General features: G+C 43.5%; 1 protein-coding gene across 35 annotated transcripts in view; it reads left to right on the top strand.

Moving 5' to 3' along the window:
• The window catches only part of LOC110526199 (diacylglycerol kinase zeta), a 119651-nt gene that overhangs the window by 72498 nt on the left and 29910 nt on the right, over nt 1-17243 (top strand). For all 35 annotated transcript variants that reach the window (XM_090238371.1, XM_090238367.1, XM_090238373.1 and 32 more), the window contains 16 exons: nt 617-685; nt 818-889; nt 1767-1883; nt 3384-3455; nt 4269-4364; nt 4627-4709; nt 5038-5098; nt 5295-5408; nt 6128-6268; nt 6846-6924; nt 7113-7168; nt 7356-7418; nt 8875-8948; nt 9061-9172; nt 9315-9514; nt 12497-12597. In XM_090238371.1, coding sequence (XP_090094497.1) covers nt 617-685; nt 818-889; nt 1767-1883; nt 3384-3455; nt 4269-4364; nt 4627-4709; nt 5038-5098; nt 5295-5408; nt 6128-6268; nt 6846-6924; nt 7113-7168; nt 7356-7418; nt 8875-8948; nt 9061-9172; nt 9315-9514; nt 12497-12597 — 1510 coding nt within the window. The remainder of the gene's footprint in view (nt 1-616; nt 686-817; nt 890-1766; nt 1884-3383; nt 3456-4268; nt 4365-4626; nt 4710-5037; nt 5099-5294; nt 5409-6127; nt 6269-6845; nt 6925-7112; nt 7169-7355; nt 7419-8874; nt 8949-9060; nt 9173-9314; nt 9515-12496; nt 12598-17243) is intronic.

Genomic DNA, 17243 nt, shown 5'->3' with positions numbered 1-17243 from the left:
CACTAGTCGCAAGATTTCATCTGTATAGAGTGGGGAGAAAGAGATCAAGGCATATGGTAGTTCTGTGTGTGGGACCAGTGGACTCAGTAGCCTGAGTGAAAGGGAAACAGATGTTATCAACCTTTTTTTTCCAAAGTGGTTGGCAAAGTCATCCGCAGAGAGAGAGAGAGAGGAGGGGGGTGGAGGATTAAGGAAGGAGAAGAGAAAGTGGAGAAGAGTTTCCCAGGGTTGGAGGTGGAAGCTTGAAATGTAGAGTTATAGAAAGCGGTTTTATCAGTGGATACAAAGGAAGAAAAGATAGAGAGGAGGGAGTGGAAGGATGATGGGTCCTTCAGAAGTTTAGTTTTCTTACATTTCCACTCAGCTGCCCGAAGCCCTGTTCTGTTAGCATACTACACTTAGTAATTATTACCACAGAACTGGGTTTATTATGGGGTCCTATACACAATAATGTTCACTGTGTCTGTCCAAATTATAAACCAATAAACTCAACACAAGCTTTCCTTAATCTCACTCACCATTGTCTAGATGAACAAAAAATAGGGAAACCACACTATTTTAAAATCGGCAATTGTGAGTGAGTTGATTCATGTGTTTATGAACGTCGGTTTTCCAGCCCACCGTAGTGCGGCACCATTGGGTGCACCGGAGGCGCCAGGATGGGAAGTGTCGGCAGTGCGGGAAGGTGAGCATGGTTATAATATCAATTCATTCATTTCTGCCCCATATTGCCCTATATTGCAGGATGAATGATCTGATGAAACATGTTCTTCGTGAGGGTACATTACATCTAAGATCTGATTTAATTTCTCTACAGGGTTTCCAGCAGAAGTTTGCCTTTCATAGCAAAGAGATTGTGGCTATCAGCTGTTCGTGGTGTAAACAGGCAGTAAGTTGGATGGTTGGTTGTACTGTACAGATGTAGGATCTTAATTTGACCAGCATTGTCGCAGCAACTTAATCCTGCAGCAGCGTCACCTTGTCTGAGAGAGATTTGCATGTGTATCCAAACGCCAGGGTAAGCCTACACGAGAAACAGTCCTTATATTAAGTGTTTCTAAAATCCAATATGGGGAACAAATGAATGGTGGAAAAACGATTGGGACCATTTCCCTGTTTGACCGCTAGGATTTATGCCTATTATGACATCTCCACTGCTCTATTTGATAATTATATATGATCGATGTTATGATTGGAAATTGGTTTATTGTAAATTCAGCCTATGACTGAGAAACCAATCAAATCTACTACTACTACTAATATTAGCTAGTCAAAATTAGGCTACATGAAAAGTGCAATACTGTTAATACAGTTGTGTGCTATTTCCTGTTTTCAGGGAATTTATGTAAATCATGAACTTCATCTGCATTTGGAATTACTCAGCAACAAAAGAGTGGTACAATTATGTTCTCAGAGAGAGTCTGATGCCTGCCTCTGTATGGTCTTAGTGCTGCTGTGCCTCATAAACTATGGATGATAATGGTGTGTGTGTACGTATGCTTGTGTGAGACGTTTGAGTGTCTGTGTGGAATGAAGACACTTCCAGTGGATGTGGATGTACGTGATCACTGATGTGTTGTGTGAGTGTGTACAGGAGTTGGCTTCACCCTCTGTAATGGTGTACGTATGTTCTGTGTTTACGGGAGACAGTCGGGTGAGGGCCTGTGTTGAGTGGTTTTAAGTGAATGTCGGTGTGTGATGTGTTGTCGGTGTGTATTGCGCTCACACCGCTGCCGTCCTTTCCTCCGTCCCCTTCCCTACTGTAGTATCACAACAAGGTGTCCTGCTTCATGCTGCAGCAGATCGAGGAGCCCTGCTCCCTGGGTGCCCATGCCTCTGTGATCGTACCCTCTACCTGGATCCTCCGGGTCCGCAGACCTCAGGTAGAAATGTTTTTATTAAAATAAAAAAAAAACAGATGCATATTGTCACATATACCGGATAGGTGCAGCGAAACAAGGTCAGCCATGGTAGTACGGTGCCCCCAGAGCAAATTAAGGTTACGTGCCTTTGCTCAAAGGCACAGAGGTTTTTTGGCCTTGTCTGCTCGGGTATTTGAACCAGCAACCTTTTGGTTACTGGCCCAACGCTCTAACCGCTACGCTACCTGCAGACCCTACAGTCACATAATACACAGTCACATATACACTTCCAAGAATTCCAATATTCACTGCCGCCATGTGAGTTTACAATGTGCACTGGCATCCTTTCCCAAATACTTTGTGGTGCCATTGCACTGAGAAGCCAACAGAGGGTAGCAGTCATCCGTTAGTTGGAGCTGTAAGCCATGCGTTTGTATTTTGTATTTTTTATGGATCCCAATCACCTACTGCCAAGGCAGCAGCTACTCTTCCTGGGGTCCAGCAAAATTAAGTCAGTTTATATAATTTTTTTGAAACATTACAATATATTAACAGATTTCACAACACACTGTGTGCCCTCAGGCCATCTACTCCACCGTTACCATATATCTACAGTACTAAATCCATGTGTACGTGTGTGTATGCATGCGTCTGTGCCTATGTTTGTGTTGCTTCACAGTCCCCGCTGTTACATAAAGTGTTTTTAATTTGTTTTTTAAAATCTAATTTTACTGCTTGCATCAGTTACATGATGTGGAATAGAGTTCCATGTAGTCATGGCTCTATGTAGTACTGTGCGCCTCCCATAGTCTGTTCTGGACTTGGGGACTGTGAAGAGACCTCTTGTGGCATGTCTTATGGGATATGCATGGGTGTCCGAGCTGTGTGCCAGTAGTTCAAACAGCCAGCTCGTTGCATTCCACATTTCAATACATGTCATAAATACAAGTAGTGATGAAGTCAATCTCTCCTCAACTTTGGGCCAGGAGAGACTAATACATGAATATTATTAATATTAGCTCTCTGTGTACATCCAAGGCCCAGCCGTGCTGCCCTGTTCTGAATCAATTGCAATTTAAGTTCTTTTTTGTGGCACCTGACAACACGACTGAACAGTAGTCCAGGTGCGACCAAACTAGGGCCTGTAGGACCTGCCTTGTTGATGGTGTTGTTAAGAAGGTAGAGCAGCTCTTTATTATGGACAGACTTCTCCCCATCTTAGCTACTGTTGTATCAATATGTTTTGACCATGACAGTTTACAATCCAGGGTTACTCCAAGCAGTTTAGTCATCTCAATTTGCTCAATTTCCACATGATTTATTACACGATTTAGTTGAGGTTTAAGGGTTTAGTGAATGATTTGTCCCATATCTAATGCTTTTAGTTTTAGAAATATTTAGGGCTAACTTATTCAACAGTTATGATACATTACATTGTATTATTTATAGCTGATCAATTGCTGTTCCTTATATAAATGGAATACCGATGTGACATTTAATCCTCGTGTGTTATTCTTTCAGACCTCACTAAAGTCGAGTAAAAAGAAGAAACGGACCTCGTTTAAGCGCAAGTCCAGCAAAAAGGGAGTAGAGGTGAGTTTTGAATTGTTACCTCATCCGTCGCAAATGGCCTTTCCTACCGTTTGTATTGTGAGGAGACGTGAGGAGACGTACATAACTAAAAACATCCTTTGTTGATTAGCCCGAGGGGCATCGTTCCTCTTATACTGCAACTGTTGTGAACTGTTGAATTGGTTTTTACATTGAAATAAAATGAAACGCATACTTATGAAATGGTAACTAAAAAGACAATGTCAAGCTGATGACAAGGTATTATCGATGTAGACAGTCTGGGCCTTTATCAAATCACTGCTGACACAACCCAGCCAGGGACACAGGATGTGCTGGTCAATACGTACTTCCTGGCGACATCCAGTGTCCAATACCTTGGCTTTACTGCATTTACATGACAAGTGCATGTACAGAAATAATTCTCTCTCTTGTCTGGCCTTGCGTTGGTTAGCCAGCCCTCCAAAGACAAGGCGCTCTAAAGCGCCTCAGGCGGAGCCAGTCCCAGGTACCATCCCACCCCAACTCCCCAGATCACCCCAAAGCCACAGTTCTCGAGGCCTTATTGATCAATTCAACTGTTAGACAACTACATACTATTTGACTTACTGTATCTCATAGAGAGTAGGAAGTATCCACGCAACATCAGCTCTATGCCATTTCAATTTTAGTGAGTTAATTTGGCATAATGTTATACGAGTCTGACACGATAGTTTCCAGCAAAACACCAGTCCAAGCAGTAAGAGCTTAGTGTTCTTCCCTTAGGAAACCAACACTGTACATCGGTCTCTCATCTTTCACCTGTCTAAAATGCATCCCTTTATTTCCTTTGTGCAGGAGGCGCGCTGGAAGCCCTTCATAGTTAGACCCATTCCCTCTCAGCTCATGAAGCCGCTGTTGGTGTTTGTCAACCCGAAGAGTGGGGGAAATCAGGTGAGAGCCGTGCTGTCTGTGCTGGAGCTGTCAGTGCAGGCCCAGTGGACCGAGGCCAACACCAGTCACAGGTATAATCCTGACTGGTCTATAAGCCGTCTGTGAGATGAAACCCTGTCTGCATCTTAAAGAGTCTTCCAGCAGTCCACTCAGGGCAGCTCACACCTCACTCAATCATATACTAGTCAGTTAATCAAATGCTTGTTTACTTTGACGACGGTGCGGACTTGGTAGTAATTGTGCGCTCCTGCTCATTTTTCAGGGAGCCAAGATTATCCAGTCGTTCATGTGGTACCTGAACCCCCGCCAAGTATTCGACCTGAGTCTGGGAGGACCCAAGGATGGGTACGTTTCCCGAACGTTGTACTAGTGCAGTCTTCTTCTTTTTTTTCTGACTCTGGCCTTTAAACATCAATATCGTAATCATACGTGTAAGTCTTGGAGATCTTCTGTTACTCTGTGCCCCCTGACGCAGAGCTTCTTCTCATCACATCGAATGTATCTGAACCAAAATAATTTGTTCTAATTCCAAAGTATTATTTTGATATTGTTTTTGTTCTTGCTATGGATACCCTATGCTATTATTCCGACCTTCGTTAACAGGCTTGATACTGTGGACTGACTGGGCCAGAAAACTAGAAGTTGATTTTGTCTCTTGCTCTGTCTCTTCAAGGTTAGAAATGTACCGTAAGGTGCATAACCTGAGGATACTGGCATGCGGAGGTGATGGCACGGTGAGTAGGAACAGGCTTGTTGTACAACAGAAATGCCCAAGGTCTTTTTTTAAGCAATATACAGAAGTTCCTGAACTCTTTTAGCAGCAAACTTGACTTTTGTGACCATTCAAATAACAGCGTGCAGTGTCTGGTGTTTTCCCTTAAATGCATTTGACCCCGTCTTAGTGATCTAAGCCCTGAACTATGTGTGTAGGTGGGCTGGATCCTGTCTGCTCTGGACCAGCTCCAGTTGAACCCCCAGCCTGCAGTAGCCATCCTGCCTCTGGGGACAGGCAACGACCTGGCCAGGACCCTCAACTGGGGTGGGGTGAGTATCTCAATCATATCTGGACAACATACACACGGAGTTTACAAAACGTTAGGAACACTTTCTGTAATCTTGAGTTGCACCTGCCGTTTTGCCCTCGGAACAGCCTCAATTCGCCGGGGCGTGGACTCTACAAGGTGTCGAAAGCGTTCCACAGGGATGCTGGCCCATGTTGACTCCCCACAGTTGTGTCAAGTTGGCTGGATGTCCTTTGGGTGTTGGACCATTCTTGATACACACCAGAAACTGTTGAGTGTAAAAGAATTTGCGACATTGCAGTTCTTGACTCAAAACGGTCTACGTGTGCCCTCTGAATGGCACACACTCACAATCCATGCCTCAATTGTCTCGAGGCTTAAAATTCCTTCTTTAACCTGTCTCCTAACCTTCATCTACACTGACTGAAGTGGATTTAACAAGTGACATCAATAAGGGATCATAGCTTTCACCTGGTCAGTCTATGTCATGGAAAGAGCCGGCATTCCTAATGTTTTGTAGACAGTGTACACCGTCAAAGACAGGTTTTTCCATAGTCGTTGGGCAATGCAGATGCACAGTTAACTCTCTAGAGGACACCAGAATCATGGCAATAACCCCTCATTATTGCTTGAAAAATGTCTTGAAGAATTTATATATCTCAGGAGGAACTAGATCCTTTCTACAATGAACTGTGTTTAATGCTCTTGGTGTTTTTCCTTCTCTATTCCTCCCCTCTCCAGGGTTACACAGATGAGCCGGTGTCTAAGATCCTGTCTCATGTAGAGGATGGGAACATCGTCCAGCTCGACCGGTGGAATCTAGTAGTGGAGCCCAACCAGGATGCTGTTGCAGAGGAGAGGGATGAGCAGCAGACCGACAAGGTGAACAAACCCCCTCTCACCTCTCGTCCCAGATCCTGCACTGTAGTCATGGACTGTCAACAAATGATGGTGTGGTGTGTGTGTGTGTGCTGATGGGTGATGCAGGGAATGAGGGTTGATCCAATTTTAACTTAGTGCCAGCACTTTACCTATCAGATGGTGTGTTTTGTAATAGCATCGTAAATCAGGTCTTGACTGTGATGAGCTTTCATTGAGCCCCAGAGAATTAACCTCTCTACAAAGTCACAATATAATTTGTTTATTGTAAACAGGGTCATGGCTGGTCACACACCAAAATACCTCAGTGACCTTTACATTATTTGAGGGTTAGTTACTTCTAAAAGTTGAGATGTAATATCAATTAGAAGCACAATGTTGCTCTACGACCTCAAACATCATGTATTATTGTTTTATTTTTTTATGGCAGTGAGGGTAGTCTGGGGCACTAAAGACCGTAGGACTAAGGATGGAGTTGGGCTCAGCGGCACACTCCGGTTTAGTGTTGAAATTTTACCTTGTGATTTCTGATGTTTTGGGGATATTTTATCTGGGTTTGTACGGGTTTTCTTTTCCACAGCTCCCCCTCGACGTCTTCAACAACTACTTCAGCCTCGGCTTTGACGCACACGTGACACTAGAATTCCACGAGTCTCGAGGTTGTATTTCTGACGGATCTCTTAACGTTCACCACCCATGTAATGTCATTGTTGGGGATACATCTGTGCTATCCATAGACGTCTCACGTCGATAGTAACAAATGATGCTGTGTGTATCTACTTTATGCCAAATCATTGTGTCACATTACTCACACTCCATCATGCTTTCTATAACCAACGCTCCTCAGAGGCCAACCCGGAGAAATTCAACAGCCGCTTTCGGAACAAGATGTTCTATGCAGGGGTGGGTATAGTTGTGTTTTCTAAACAAGAGAAAATAACTAATACATTCATATTTTCTCACCATTTATCATAACTTTTATCATTAGTAGTGATAGTAATTGTTTGTATTTGTGGCCATAGCTTTAGTTGTGTCAATATTTTCTGTTGATAATCGACAAGTTTGATTCTCTGGTGTTCCTTCTAACCAGACGGCCTTCTCAGACTTCCTCATGGGCAGCTCCAAAGACCTAGCCAAACACATCAAGGTCGTGGTGAGTTCAACTGACCTTGGCTGCAGCTCAGATTGTGTGACGTCATTCCACAATGGGTTCAAGTTAAAAATCTAAATATTTCGGACTAACTATATTTTACTATGAAGTGGGGAAATTCCTGTTAACTTCTTAGTGATCCCTTCACGCTTCAATCCCGTTAACGGATGATTTGACAACACCCAGTGAAATAGCAGCGAGCCAAATTCTAAAACAGAAATACTCATAATAATAATTCATAAATCATACAAGTGTTTTGCATCAGATTAAAGATGAACTTCTTGTTAATCCAGCCACAGTGTCAGATTTCAAAAAGGCTTTACCGCGAAAGCAAACCATGCGATTATCCGAGGACAGCGCCCAGCATACCAACACATGAAAATCACATTTCAACCCGCCAGGCGCGACACAAAAGTCAGAAATATAATTCATGCCTTACCTTTGAAGATCTTCCTCTGTTGGCACTCTAATATGTCCATTAAACATCACAAATGGTCCTTTTGTTCGATAAATTCTGTCGTTATATCCCCAAAATGTCCATTTATTTGGCGGGTTTGATTCAGAAAATACACCGGTTCCAACTCGCGCAACATGACTACAAAGTATCTAATAAGTTACCTGGAAACTTGATCCAAACATTTCAAACAACTTTCCTAATTCAACTTTAGGTATTTTTAAACGTAAATAATCGATAAAATTTAAGACAGAATAAACTGTGTTCAATACCGGACAAAAACAAAGTGGAGCGAGCTTTCAGGTCGCGTGCCCCAAACACAACAGTACACTTGGCTCGACTCCCAGAAAGGAAATGGCTACTTCTTCATTTTTCAAAGGAAAAACATCAACCAGTTTCTAAAGACTGTTGACATCCAGTGGAAGCGATAGGAACTGCAAGCAAGAGCCTTAGAAATCTAGATCCACATAGAAAACCCATTGAAAACACTGTCACCTCAAAAGAAAGAATCCTGGATGGTTTGTCCTCGGGATTCCGCCTGCCAAATAAGTTCTGTTGTACTCACAGACATAATTTAACAGTTTTAGAAACTTTAGAGTGTTTTCTGTCCAAATCTACCAATTAATGCATATCCTAGCTTCTGGGCCTGAGTAGCAGGCAGTTTACTTTGGGCACACTTTTCATCCGGACGTGAAAATAGTGCCCCCTAGCCTTAAGAAGGAATTTCCCCACTTCATAGTAAAAAATAGTTTGTCCGAAATAGAAATTGACCCTAGTTTCAGAGCCTGAGCTCTATTCTGAGCTTTGTGATCCTTACAACCGACCCTGTACATCTCATTAGACTGACAGATGTGTTCTTCTTCACTGTCAGGCAGTCAGAATGTGGCACCTTTCAAAGGGTACATTTTATTGGCCATGTGAGAACTCTTCCTGGAATGATCTGAGTGTGTTTGTGTACAGTAATGGATACGCCTGTCTGTTTATCTGTCTGTCTCCTCACATTAGTGCGACGGCACCGACCTCACCTCAAAGGTTCAGGATCTGAAGCTGCAGTGTTTGGTGTTCCTCAACATTCCCAGGTTAGCAGCCTCAATGGGGAAACGAGTTAAATATATGACACTGTTGTAAAGTAGGCTGCAGGCTAAGTTAGGCACATAACCATATGTGTGTGTGTGTGTTTGTGTGTACTAGATATTGTGCTGGTACCATGCCATGGGGAAACCCAAGCGAGCACCATGACTTTGAACCACAACGGCACGACGACGGCTGCATTGAAGTTATCGGCTTCACCATGACCTCTCTGGTATTCACTTATCAACTTGAATTTGTCTGTGTGTTAGAACATAAGGGTTACTAGATGCCATGGATGAGTCACTTTCTTTACATTTGTCCTAGTCATAGCCTTGCTCTGATGGATGATCGTCTCGTCCTCCCTGGTGCTGTAGGCAACACTGCAGGTCGGAGGTCATGGTGAGCGGCTGAACCAGTGCAGAGAGGTGACCCTCACCACCTACAAGTCCATCCCCATGCAGGTAGATGGGGAGCCGTGCAAGCTAGCCCCTTCCACCATCCGGATCTCCCTGAGGAACCAAGCCAACATGGTGCAGAAGGCCAAGAGGAAGACCTCTATACCGCAGCTCAACGAGTGAGTAATACAGTCCAGCATGGGAACGCAATTTTAGAATTGAGTTTATAAAAAGAGACCAGAAAAGGGGTCCAGTCAGAATGCGAACATCAATCCACTATGGAGACTTTCTAATGTGTAACTGTTTAGTCTTTGCACCGTCGGCAGGTTGCCTCTTTTTGTCATGCGGTGCTTGTGTTGAGTTGGAAGTTATTGTAATGCATTCCACAAGTCATGACTAATGTCCTCGACCGAGCCGAAGGGCGTTATTCAATTTCTTAATGTGTGATTTAAAGTGGCACGCAGGAGTGGGAGACTGACAGGCCAGACAAGGTGGGATTCATTTGCAGGGGGTGGCCTAAGCGCTGACAAAGACTTGTGCGTGTAAAATAATCCAAACCGACGAGGGGGAAAACAAACAAGAAAGACGTACAACAACATTCATCAAAGCCGTCGTGGCTTTGCAGCCATCTTCCTTTTCTCTCCATCGGTAGTCTCCATCATATCAGTCTCAGTCTGTCTACAGGCTGAAAATCGAAGATGTATAATCAGAATGAACAGCCCTATTTATTTTCACGGTAATTGCATTACCTTTTTCAATCCTGTTGTAATGTTTTTTTGCTAATTTCATACTTCTCTGATTCTCGCGACAATGTATTGACTTGCTGGCGGAGGGGTATAATGAGTCCTCCATCTAAAGGATTAATATGCCCGGGGGGGGGGCGCTAATTCAATGATTGTGTTTTAGCTGAGAAGGTCATTCAAACCTTATTCATGATACCATTCTTCCTTTTTGGTTAGAATGGCCTAACCTTCTGTGCTGCTAAAACACCAGGCATTTGGACAGAAAGTAAGAATGCTAAGATGCAAATGAGCCTGGAATTCAAGCAAACGATACAGCTGTATTCACTTCTACGCTGATTACATTGTTTGAGATCATAGCCCAACATTAGATCAAGCTGTTCTCCCAACTTTTTTCCAACAACACTCCAGTAAGAAACCTATACAACTTGTGTTGTTGTCAGGTGTCTATTGTCCTTGAACAGAATGGTAAGCATTTGTCACAGCGTTGTTTTTGGATCTCCCACACACTGCGAACAGGTCACATTCGTCACAGATCACAACTGTTTTCATGAATATGTAATCATCCTAGAAGCCATCACGGTGACAAACGGAAGGGGGGAAAGCTGTTCTGAACACCTCTGGCTGCTCTCAAGCTGCTGTGCATGTGAGCCCAGGTTGTCAGAGTGTTGTGGTTGGAGGTTGATCCCCTGTCATCAGCTTGTTTTAATGCTCTTCCCGGGTGGCAGTCTTTCATTAAACTTATACCTTCATTTATATCCTTTTTTTATACCTTCATTTATAAAAATAAAAAAATTATACCTTCATTTATATATATATATTTTTATCTCTCTCTCTCTCTCTCAACCGAGATGTTTCCAACTCCCAACTAGTTTACGAAGTTAGAAATGAATGAGGAAAGTAACTGATTCTATACAGTATAAAGGTGTACTGATCTCTAGCATAGGTTATGAATAATTGTGGTTATGTGTCAATTTGATATGATTTGGTTGTTTAAACCTCAGAGTTCCTACAAATATGTATACTGAACACAAATATAAACACAACATGTAAAGTGTTGATCCCAGAAATGTTCCATATGCACAAAAAGCTTATTTTTCAAAAATGTTGTGCACACATTGGTTTATATTCCTGTTAGTGAGCATTTCTCCTTAGCCAAGATAATCCATCCACCTGACAGGTGTGGCATATCAAAAAGCTGATTAAACAGCATGATTATTACACAGGTGCATCTTGTGCTGGGGACAATAAAATGACACTCTAAAATGTGCAGTTTTGTCACACCCCAATGCCACAGATGTCTCAAGTTTTGAGGGAACATGCAATTGGCATGCTGATGGTAGGAATGTCCACCAGAGCTGTTGCCAGATAATCTAATGTTCATTTCTCTACCACAAGCTTACTCTAACGTGATTTTAGAGAATTTGGCACTAGGCAATCTGCCTCACAACCGCAGACCACGTGTAACCACGCCAGCCCAGGACCTCCACATCCAGCTTCTTTATCTGCGGGATCGTCTAAGACCAGCCACCCGAACAGCTGATGAAAGTGTGGGTTTTCACAACCAAATAACTTCTGCACAAACTTTCAGAAAACGTCTCAGGGAAGCTCATCTGCATGCTCGTCGTCCTCACCAGGGTCTTGACCTGACTGCAGTTCGGCGTTTTAACCGACTTCAGTGGGCAAATGCTTACCTTCAATGGCCACTGGCATACTGGAGAAGTGTGCAATTCACGGATGAATCCCGGGTTTCAACTGTACCGGGCAGATGGTAGACAGCGTAGTGTGTATGGCGACGTGTGGGCGAGCGGTTTGCTGATGTCAACATTGTGAAGAGAGTGCTCCATGGTGGCAGTGGGGTTATGGTATGGGAAGGCGTAAGCTACGGACAACAAACACAATTGTTTTTTATAGATGGCAATTTGAATGCACAGAGACACCGTTACGAGATCCTGAGGCCCATTGTCATGCCATTCATCCACCTACACCACCTCATGTTTCAGCATGATAATGCACTGTCCCATGTCGCACGGATCTGTACACAATTCTTGGAAGTTGAAAATGTCCCAGTTCTTCCATGGCCTGCATTGTCAATAGAAATGTTTCCCATTGATCATGCTCTGGATTGACGCGTACGACAGCGTGATCCAGTTCCCGCCAATATCCAGCAACTTCGCACAGCCATTGAAGAGGAGTCGGACAACATTCCACAGGCCACAATCAACAGCCTGATCAATTACAGTGGGGCAAAAAAGTATTTAGTCAGCCACCAATTGTGCAAGTTCTCCCACTTAAAAAGATGAGAGAGGCCTGTAATTTTCATCAATTGTTGCATGTTGCGTTTATATTTTAGTTTGGTGTAATTCCAATTTTTGAGAGATGGTACCTAACTAGTTATGCTTCTTCTGTTGTCTTCCACAGCCAGCAGCCCTTCCCGGAGAGATTAAGGATCCGGGTGAACCGTATTAGCATGCACGACTATGAGGCCCTGCATTACGACAAGGAGAAACTTAAAGAAGCCTGTGAGTATTCCATCTCTGTCTAATGCACTGTAACTCCATCATCCTTCAGGTGCTGCCCGGCCTGTTCAAGGAGGAATTGTGGCAGGCTCTTGAGCACTGCTTCGTGCAGGGATGTTACTGAGAGCCAGAGGTGTTTTCAGTGACGTAGAACTCATTTTAGTTGTTTTTGTTTTTTTACTGCCGTGCAGTTGAATTTCAAAATGGCAGGCTTGTTTTATAGAGTTAAATCCTGGCCATATGCACTGTAACTAGAGCCAGTTGACAAGGGCTATTTATTACCTGAAGATATACTACACGTATCCTTGTGCCATTTTACGGGCAGGTTCTCCGACCCGAAGTAAGAGCGTAAATGGGAAATGATTCCCTTTCTATGCACTTTTCTCTCTAATGCGTATTCTGACTGTGAATTTAAGCATGGGAATAGAATGCTATTCACCTGCTATTTGTTTGGGGCATACAGTAGATTGCTTGGGGCGTACAGTAGATTGTTTGAGGCGTACAGTAGATTGCTTGGGGCTTACAGTAGATTGCTTGGGGCGTACAGTAGATTGTTTGGGGCAAAACAGTAGATTGTTTGGGGCAAAACAGTAGATTGTTTGAGGCGTACAGTAGATTGTTTGGGGCGTACAGTCGATTGCTTGGGGCGTACAGTCGATTGCTTGGGGCGTACAGTAGATTGTTTGGGGCGTACAGTCGATTGTTTGGGGCGTACAGTAGATTGTTTGGGGCGTACAGTAGATTGCTTGGGGCGTACAGTTGATTGCTTGGGGCGTACAGTCGATTGCTTGGGGCGTACAGTAGATTGTTTGGGGCGTACAGTAGATTGTTTGGGGCGTACAGTAGATTGTTTGGGGCGTACAGTAGATTGCTTGGGGCGAACAGTAGATTGTTTGGGGCGTACAGTAGATTGCTTGGGGCGAACAGTAGATTGCTTGGGGCGAACAGTAGATTGTTTGGGGCGTACAGTAGATTGTTTGGGGCGTACAGTAGATTGTTTGGGGCGTACAGTAGATTGTTTGGGGCGTACAGTAGATTGCTTGGGGCAAACAGTAGATTGTTTGGGGCGTACAGTAGATTGCTTGGGGCGAACAGTAGATTGTTTGGGGCGTACAGTAGATTGTTTGGGGCGTACAGTAGATTGCTTGGGGCGAACAGTAGATTGTTTGGGGCGTACAGTAGATTGCTTGGGGCGAACAGTAGATTGTTTGGGGCGTACAGTAGATTGAAAACATGAAGGTGTGGCAGAGGTGTGTATATTCTGACCTTGACTTAATTCCCTAATAATTCCACCAACTACTCAGGAGGAAACCATGAATAAGTTTCTACCGGTTCCAAGTGGAAAAAGCATTTACTTCATTTTTACCCAATAGAAGTAACACCATTCTCCATGCACTGTATTTGACAACTTGACAAGGACTCGGTAAACGACTAATCCATTTGGGTAAGGGAATTGTAAATATAAATTATACTTGGTTTAGAACTATTTTACCTTGTAATCGCTGGAGACAAATGTGAAACCCGTCATATGGCAGCAAACTGAGGCATATCAACTTTCCCACAGTAAAGTTTCTGAAATGCTGTGGCACTATGCAGAATTGAAAGTGTGCTGCCTTTTAACTTGCAGGGATGGGCACACTCTAATGTCGTAATTATTTCCTATTTCTGTCATGTTAAATATTCGCCACTTATCCGTATCGACCGTCAGTAGGCCTAATAACCACACATATTCAACTGCCAATTAGATCCCATCAGTTGGTATAGCCTACATTATCATTCCATTTAATGACATAGTTTTGTTTGCCTTCATTTGCTTCCTCTGTAAAGCTGAGGATCATTAGTAACAGTTGATAATATAGACTATTCTCCCTATTATAATTATATGTACACTAATCTCCCAACATTGCTGTGGGTTGAAGAACTGAATGAGGCAATTTTCCGAATGAATCAAACTAACTTTTTCTTTATTTTATGCGTAAAGGCTCTCCAAACCTGTTTTTTTTTATTTTTTAGGATTCATAAATGTTTTCCTTAATCTAAATCATCTACTAGATCTGGTTATTTTGAAATCCACCAATTGGTGCTGAAACAGAGATGAAGATGCATATATTTATATTCTAGTGAGTCTGTTGACAAAATTCAAACTGAAAGCTACACCGTATTTACAGGGATGGCTTAAAATAGATATACTGAAAACCCCTATTGAATGAAAACTCCTCGAGAAAATCTGTTGGCCAGCAAGTGGGAGGGTATTCAGCTAAATGTATTCATTGCCCGCAAGGGAACCATGCCTGCAAAGCCAAGTTACGCACCTGCATAAGGTACATCTGAGTACCAACAGAAGTGCGTAGGGAAGGCGTGCACTCTGTCACTGTCAAACGTAGGTTAGCACAAATATATTTAATGTGGAAGGAGACACCAGGCCCTTGATCACCCCTTAAAGGATGCCGCCATCAACTAGCCCCGCTAATTACAAAGGAAAAGGAAGTCCCTTTTGATTTATATGGTACTTAGCAGAAAACCCCACAGAGATAGAACTCTTTCATTTTCTCTCTTCCTGGCTCCTCCTGGGCAGCGAGGAGGGGAGGTGGGCATTGGCTCCAGGTTTTGCTATCCGTCCACCCTGAAACCCTCCTCCCATCCTCATCAGGCCATTCGATTGCTATGAGTTTATCAGTGTGGGCCTCCCTGCATGTGACTTTGGCTAGATATCAAGAGTGTGACTGGGAGGCGATAATGGCTGGGAGGCCATTACTGTCTCTAATGGATGCCCTGGGGCCCCAGAGGGGCTCTGTCAGTGGTTCTGTGTTCTACAGCCTCCTGCAGCACCTGTGTGCTAGGACGACACTGTAATCACCTCCATAACACAGCTACAGCTACCCTCCCCCCCCCCACACTCTTAATTGTTCTCACATTCGCATCCTCACGCACAAACCTAACTGTTCCAGACAGTGTCCCAGACAACAATTGCAACAGTTATTGGCCCCAAGTTATGTAACTATTGATATGCAAGTGATGCTGTTTGGGGCTGTTTTGGTCTCCGATGGTACAAAACCCAGCTACGGTGGACCAACTCCTAAGAAGTACGTGAAATAAGAAAGTATGATGAATGTATTAGGTTCTTCCTGAACTTTTGCAATTATATAGCCTCGCATTACCATCCCGGTGACCGCTGTGGAATTTGTGTAGCGAAACAGAATGTAAGCTCGCAAGATTTCTGGATTGTCGTACGAGGCTTAGCAATTATAATACCTGACATAAAACCTCCCAGTAGGCTCTCGGGCATAATTGGTGGAGGTCCAACTGTTTTCTAACAGTACCTACCATTTGCTTCACGGAACGCTGGAGGTAGTTTTATTCTTTGTTTTCCACCACTAGATGTCAGAACGTGCAACTAACATAAAATGATATCCGTTTTTAAACCTGAAAGCGCACTCTTAACTGATTCTATAAATAAACTCAATGTCCATATTCAACTGTCGTACAGTGGTCCAGTAACACACTTTGGACCTAATGCACCCTCATGCTTGCTGACGTACAAGAGAATTCCACGGCTGTTTTTGATAGGCCACTCATAAATGTACATGGGAGCGAACACATGAAAGTGAACAATCATTCTGTGATTTGCACATTGTTTAGCTTCTTTCTAGACAGCACACTCAGACCTCCCTCTGGCTATCGCTGAGTCAAGTTAGGTCCCTGATGTTTCACATGGATCTTGAGGTACAAGTGATGTTAGGCTGTCATGGCTGAGGTGAATGCTCTATTCTCTCGTCTCTGATCCAAAAATATAGCATGCGGCTGGTAGCAGTTACGCAGTTGTCTCAGTTGCCTGACACCTATAAGGAGTTTAGACAACTCCGCTATTGCAGAGTGAGTACAGCAAAAGAGAAGGTGGGGGGGGGGGGGAAGAAGCGGAATTGAATTAGAGACAGACTGTTCCAAGGTTGCTAGGCAACAGCACATTCCTCAGTGGAGAAATCTGCCTGCTTTTCTCTCTCTCTCTCTCTCTCTCTCTCTCTCTCTCTCTCTGCCTGTGAAACTTGCAGCTCAGAGACACTTTTTCAATTCACAAATCTCAGCCTGATAGTCCACGAGTCATTCACTTCTGTTCTGTTCTTATTAAAAAGAAGGCCCTGTGGATGGCCCGGACAGTCATGATCACATAATGTGGTTTTGATGCACTCACACTATGTTTCAGTATCTGCTCTCTCACTTGCTGCCCAGTTGTACTTTAGGCCTAATTGCCTGTCTCTAGTTTAGCACCAATCAATGGGCATGGGAACTAATGGCGAACATGTCGCCAGACAGTTTGCAGACATCACATTTAGAGAATTCTTCCTCTTATTGTTTTGCATTGCTATTAGGTTTATACACTTCACCTACTTTGACAGCCGTTTCAAAGGGGTTTGAGTGCATTGGACTTTGCGTGGCGCTCTATGAAACACAAGGCATCCAGGAAGCCCAAGTCTCTAAATATATCCTTGATCTATTGCCCACAAAAGGAACTTCCCCCAAAACATTTCTGGTTTCGAGTTGATAAATGGACACAATCAGATAGTCTGTGTCTTGTAGCTTGTGTCTATGAGCTACCTGTAGAACGTTTTTTTCATGCCTCGATCACTAGGCGCCTGCAGCAGTGTTTAACA

This window comes from Oncorhynchus mykiss, chromosome 6 (assembly GCF_057628025.1).
Source record: "Oncorhynchus mykiss isolate SJ-2025 chromosome 6, ASM5762802v1, whole genome shotgun sequence".
In the NCBI taxonomy this organism is placed as follows: domain Eukaryota; kingdom Metazoa; phylum Chordata; class Actinopteri; order Salmoniformes; family Salmonidae; genus Oncorhynchus; species Oncorhynchus mykiss.
Note: the sequence above shows the minus strand (reverse complement) of the source record. Positions and strands in the feature narration are given on the sequence as shown.